Source organism: Ictalurus punctatus, chromosome 14 (assembly GCF_001660625.3).
Source record: "Ictalurus punctatus breed USDA103 chromosome 14, Coco_2.0, whole genome shotgun sequence".
In the NCBI taxonomy this organism is placed as follows: domain Eukaryota; kingdom Metazoa; phylum Chordata; class Actinopteri; order Siluriformes; family Ictaluridae; genus Ictalurus; species Ictalurus punctatus.
The window spans coordinates 20,048,170-20,055,085 of NC_030429.2; the positions used below are offsets into that span (position 1 = coordinate 20,048,170).

General features: G+C 35.9%; 1 protein-coding gene across 1 annotated transcript; it reads right to left on the bottom strand.

Moving 5' to 3' along the window:
• Window positions 1-4,131: 4,131 nt before the first annotated feature.
• On the bottom strand, window positions 4,132-6,690 carry LOC108275253 (galectin-2-like; the record flags this gene model as incomplete). The annotated part of the gene is made up of 3 exons (XM_047160118.2): window positions 4,132-4,398; window positions 4,582-4,756; window positions 6,605-6,690. Coding segments are annotated over 3 exons (408 nt in total), but the record flags the coding sequence as incomplete, so codon positions are not given.
• Window positions 6,691-6,916: the final 226 nt, after the last annotated feature.

Below are 6,916 nucleotides of genomic sequence, written 5' to 3' on the forward strand. Positions count from 1 at the left end.
TTCTATTTTGTTTTTAAGACTATTTTCTGCTGCACTTCCACCTGAAGTGGTCATCATGGCTTCACTGTCATCCTGTTAAAACTGCCAAATACTTTCTTTGATTCTTTGTGTACCTGACCTGATGCTGCAAGATTGACACAAGTACCAGTACATCACATAATGCCACATAATGTCCGGGGTTCGATTCCCGCCGGGGCCATGTGTGTGCGAAGTCTGCATGTTCTCCCCGTGCTGCGGGGGTTTTCTCCGGGTACTTCGGTTTCCTCCCCCAGTCCAAAGACATGCATGGTAGGCTGATTGGCATGTCTAAATTGTCCATAGTGTATGAATGGGTGTGTGTGAGTGTGTGTGATTGTGCCCTGCGATGGACTGGCACCCTGTCCAGGGTGTACTCCACCTAGTGCCCGATGCTTCCTGGGATAGGCTCCAGGTTCCCCGTGACCCTGAAAAGGAGTAAGCGGTAGAGGATGGATGGATGGATACACCATATGGCTAAAAGTAAGTAGACACCTTTATACAGTATATGCAGCCATTGATCCTGACAAGCAGCACCAGCATAGATCAGTAACAAAAATGCCTCTGATAAACAAAACAGGGTTGTGTCTCAAATCACATGCTTATGTACTATTTTAGGCCATTATTGAGTAATAAACGTAACTGGGTTTACTATTACAGTTATTACATTTTAAAAGCTTTCATGTAGCTTTTCATGTCTGACCTACTGACAGATCTGTTTTATGCTCCAGTGCTCTGGATTTTTTTTCGATTATTAAATACGTTTGAATGTAAGGTCAGAGTTTTTGATTTGAGACGCAGCTCATGATAATGTTGTTAGTTGAACTTTTTCTTTAAAATGCCAGTCAGAATCAAAACTACTTTTTAGGCAAACACTACTTTCCTATCTGTGACCTAAATACTGGCTTGTTTCAGACTACTCCTCAGGTAAATATTTGTTTAATACCAAACATGTATTTATTTTTCCCAGCAGGACTGCAGTCTCCTCGGGCATCTCACTGGAAATGACATGTGAGGTCATTACCCTGGTATAACCCTGGTAAACAGACTGACCTCCACTCTCAGTCATGCTCCTATACACCCTCAGTGCACATTTTACACTTTTCCTGCTCCGATACACACACTTAACGATCAATTAGAGTGTGTTAATGAGTAATTGAGTAAAAGTACAATTACATTTTAAGTTTTTTTGAGATCATTTTCACTTGTGTGTAAGGGTTGTATTCATTTATGTGTATTTGTCTGGCTTGTGTTTGATCCTGTCTTAATCTGATCAGCGTGTATTTTGTGTTTCATGTTTCTTTTAATGCCTTTTGGTTGCCTAATATTTTAATGGTCATTTTAAGAAATTTTTACCCCTGTTTATGGAATCCATAACAAACCTGGCTCTGTTCATGTGACTCCTTGATGTAATAGCATCACACCACACTTCCATCACCTATTAGCTTTGTAACTTTGTTTAAAAGTTAAAACGTGAACTATAAACCCTCAAAATGCCAATGAACTGCCTTTGAGGAAACTTTGCAATAAAGTGGAAATGCCGTTTAAATTCTCATGTCATATCACATCAAACCAGTGATTACAATTCCCATCCTGCACTACGGCCTACAAACATGGCTGTCATGGACCGCAATTCCCAGAACACACCTTCATTCTAATCATGCACAATTGCATCCAATTCACAGCACAATCACTACCACAGTTTAAAAGGACTTTCAATGCATTCTCTCTTTGCAAAGTATACGTTCATCGTCGTCGTCATCGTGCCTGATAGTTTGTCTATTTATTCTGCTATTTTGACTTTGCTTACGTTTACGACCTCGTCTCTTTGCCCTACCCTGTTTATGCCGTTGGCTTGATCACCTGACCTCTGCCTGTTAATGATTATTGTCTTCTGCTTTATCCTTTGGACTTCTTGTTGTCTCATTAATACCTGCATTTGCTTCTGTCAGCACCTCCTTTATGTGACACTTTATTCCACATAAATACAGTAGAATTTCATCCAAGTTCTCAGCATGTTTTCAACTAATACAGTCTTGCTGTTTCTGTGTTGATATATTATATTATTTAACTAGATAACTATATTATATGTATATCAGCACAGTGTTTTAAAAATACAGACTAAAATGTCTAAAAGAATTTGACATCTATTATTGTACAGAAATCAGTTGAACCATTTCCCATTTTTTATTAATTTTCTATAAGCTGGTTTTCATTACTCTGCTACAAATGAAATTCCTTCAGTAGAAGGAGGGGGTAAGTAGGCAGCTGGGGCAGTCAGACAGGGGGACAGGCCGGCAATGCAGGGTAGACCAGGTGGGGATGGCAGGCAGGGTAAACCGGGTGGGGTAGGTGGGTGGGTTAAGTAGGTAGAATGAACCTCATGTCTATCACATAAGCGCAATAAGCCTCCAAAAGCCAACATTTATTTTCTTTATTTTCAAACTTTATATAAATGCTACGACATGATCAACCAGTTTGCATGTAGCAGGTATTGGTGTGTTAAACACTGGTTCATACTGTGCATCACGTGGCAGGAGCACACACAATTTATTTTTAATATCTACTTTTTAAATATGTTTGAAAAAAATTGCCATACTGCAGTTCTTTTTTAAATTTCTATGTTTAAAAAAAATCTAATGCCAAATTTCAAGTACTATGTCATTGATAGTGCCCACCATCATTATTTCCACAACCTCCAGGGTCTTGATTAGTTACTAAGCCTTACTGTACTGCTGTCCAGTGGAACTTACATTACACTAACATTAATAGCAATGGTCATGTACAGGTGTCAATCCCATAATGGGTAAGACTCCCAAGGATAAAGTGGGGCAACCTTTTACAATCATGCTTGCTGATGAAATGTTATACTTGTATGAGAATGAAGAACTGTAGACTGGATGCTTCTGACTGACAGGTGTGTCCTGCTACCCAGGTGCGCCCTGTTAAACTGATCATTTAAACGATCAAAACTCTGAAAGTCTACTCTTGGTTTAAGTCCTGGGTTTTGCCTGTGAAGACTGCATTTGTTGATAAAAAGAATAAACCAACATGAAGATCAGAGAGCTGTCTATGGGAGTAATAGCAAGCCATTTTGAAGCTGAGAAAAGAGGGGAAATCAATCAGAGCCATTGCACAAGCATTGGGCATAGCCAATACAACAATCTGGAACGTCCTGAAAAAGAAAGAAACCACTGGTGTACTAACAACCAGACATTGAACAGGTCGGAAAAGCAGTTGATGACAGAAACATTGTGAGAGCTGTGAAGAAAAACCCAAAAACAACAGTCAGTAAAGCATCAAAAAAGAAGAATGCAACAATTTTCATTCGTGCAAATGTTTGTCAGTGGAGATATGCAAACATATACACTCATCATCTACTTTATTAGGAACACCTCTGTGTATCAATATTATAAACGGTGTCAGGAACAGTTCTGTGTGAACTATAGAGACTGTTGAAATTCCCAGAACATCAGCAGTTTCTGAAATACTCAAAGAAGCCCATCTGGTACCAACAACTATGCCACGATCAAAGTCACTGAGATCTGATCTATGATGTGAACATTAACTGTAGCTCTTGACCTGTATCTGCATGATTTTATTTGCATTGTGCTGCTGCCACGTGATTGGCTGATTAGATAACTGTACGAGTGTGCAGATGTTCCTAATCCTAATGTGCAGTTTGTTTTTCTTTCTTTGTTGACATTTTATTTTAATTATAGCCATGAAATATGAAGAAAATGAAATGACAAAATAATGTTTAGGTTTAAGTTTTATTTTTGACACTAACGTTGCATGCTTACATGGGTAATTTAAATGCAAATGGAATTATTTCATTTCATTTTCATTTTGGCACAGTCTTTCCGTACATAAAAGACAAATGGGGTGAACATTTTAAATTTTTGTGTTTTAATTTTAATTATATTTTTGCCACAATATACCTCCCACAAAAATCACAAAATAATCTTTTTTTAAAAAATGTTTGTTAATGGCAAATAAGATAATGTGGACTCCAAAAAAAGAAACATTATAGTGATTTTATTTTTATTTTTATAATTGACAGCCTATTGATACAAGCCACCCCAGTACATATCATACATATTTGTTTGTTGGTTTGGTTGTTTGTTAGTTTCAAATTATCCATGAGCACAACATTCACTTTATTTTTATTATTGATTGGTCACATTTTATATTCTGAAAAGCAGAGGGCCTGCTTTTCTCAGTAAAACACTTTACTCATTTCATTTTGAAAGAAGTGAGGTTAATGTCACCCTTGATACGAATATAAGTGATGACCTCCAGCCCTTGCTGATTGGGGAACTCAATCATATGCCCATCAGGTAGCATCACCTCAAAAAGTCTTCCTGCGTGCTTCACTACAACCTGAGAAGGAGAGGGTAATGTTGCTAAGATTATCTGCTTAATTCAGACATGCACAGTAGCTGTCAATGTGTGATTTAATAACATATATCAGTAGTGACTGGTGTCAAAACTTACTATATAAGTATTTTGTGAATACAAAGACAAACTTTAAATACAGTAAACATATAAAAGTCTCTGTTATACCTTAAAAGTGGAGCCTGGTTGGAAAGGGTTGTGTGTTTCCCTTTGCTCCTGGTTCCAGATGCCATCACACTGTGAATTACACACCAGCACTGGTGTCTTTTCATCATCATCATGAAAACGAGGGTTAAAGTGAAGAGCTAGTTCTGTGGAGCTGGAGCCCAGGTCAACTTGGAACCTTCAGAAATATAAAATATAGATATGATTATATAGATATGATTGCAGATAACTAGGCTAATTATTATTGTATGAGCTGAGCAACACATTCTGAAACTTTCTTTTTATAACTATATCTATCTATCTTTCTATCCATCTATATCTATCTATATATCTATATCTATCTCTCTCTCTCTCTCATATATATATATATATATATATATATATATATATATATATATATATATATATACATATATAAAATAAGCCATGCTAGTTTACATGTTTTACTTCTAGCTAGTGGACAGCACAGTAAATGTGTAGAATTCTCTATAAATTGATTAGAGACATTTTAAATTTAGTCAACGTTTTAAAAGGGTACAGTAACAAATGCATTTTAATCTATAAAATATTTATAACTCCTACTGCAGGTCTGGGATGAAATTTAAATTTTAAGATAATGTCCAATTCACCACAATATTTCTTTTCTTATCATTGATTAATATGAGCAATGCCAGGTCATAGGTCCTGTATTGTTTATTAAATGTATTTATTTATTTTTAACTTATGGCAGTACTGAAACTTTTATTACTGAAATTATATAACAGATTACAAGGTCAACTAATTCACTGAACAATGTCACCTGGTTTAGGTTAAGTACGTTGTTATAAAAATCCCATACTTCGGTACTTCTATTTTAATTTGAATACATCATATACAGTGTCTTCCACTAATATTGGCACGCTTGGTAAATATGAGCAAAGAAAGCTGTGAAAAATTGTCTTTATTGTTTAACCTTTTGATCTTTTATAAAAAATAAATAAATAAATAAATAAAAAATTCACAAAGATACTCTGCTCTCATGGATATCAAACAATTGCAAACAAAACACAGGTTTATATATTTTTTTTTTCTTTAAAAAATCTTTGTTAAATATAGGTGTGCAACAATTATTCAGTAGTTCCAGTAAGTCCCAGTAGTGTCTGGCAAACTGAAGATGCTTGAGTTAGTTTTTGGATGAGAGTAGAGGCTTTTTTCTTGAAACCCTTCCTAACAACTTGTGGTGATGTAGGTGACTTCAGATTGTAGTTTTGGAGATTTTCTGACCCCAAGACACAACTAACTTCTGCAATTGTCCAGCTGTGATCCTTGGAGATTTTTTTGCCACTCGAACCATCCTCTTCACAGTGCATTGAGATGATATAGACACACGTCCAATTCCAGTTTGATTCATAACATTTGCAGTTGATTGGAACTTTTTAATTATTGCTCTGATAGTGGAAAATGGCATTTTCAATGCTTGTGCTATTTTCATATAGCCACATCCCATTTTGTAAAGTTCAACAATATTTTGCTGCACATCACAGCTGTATTCCTTGGTCTTACCCATTGTTATGAATGACTAAGGGAATTTGGCCCACGTGTTACCTCACTTGTGAAACATGGGTGAAGTTATGGTTGAACAATTTCCTGTTTCTAGTTACCCCAGTGTACTAAAATAAAAAAAAAGTAAAATATTAATGGAAATATACTTCAAATATATTTTTTCTCATATGAATTCATAGGGGTGCCAATAATTGTTGCACACCTATATTTAACAAAGATTTTTTTTTTTTTATAAACCTGTGTTTTGTTTGGGATTGTTTGAAATCCTTGAGAACAAAGAATTTTTGTGAATTCTTTTAACAAAAGATCAAAAGATTAAACGATAAAAACTAATTTTCACTGCCTCCTTTGCTCATATTTACCAAGGGTGCCAAAATTAGTGGAGGACACTGCACTGTATAATGTACTGTATACGAATATGTTATTGGTAATATTAAGGTTAAAATATTGTAGTTTTATTAGCAGGCCTTTAGTCTTAGCTTACCTTTTAGCATCAGAATGAATCCTCCCTTGGACCTTCAACCGATCTCCAACACTGAAAAGAACATTCTTCAGCTCAGCCTCCTGCAAAAAAAATAATACAGTTTAATCAGTCAGGTTATTCAAAAACAAGTGTCTGACATCCTCACTGAAGCTTAGCCTGAAGTGTGAAGGAAAACAGCATCATGTATTATAGCCACTACTACCATTTTCTGATCCACTGATCCTCTGTTTGGTGGCCTGTGAAAGTGAGCAGAACCTCTTTCAGACTATTCCACCAAACCTTAACCTTAATCATACGTTTAAATTGAAGCGA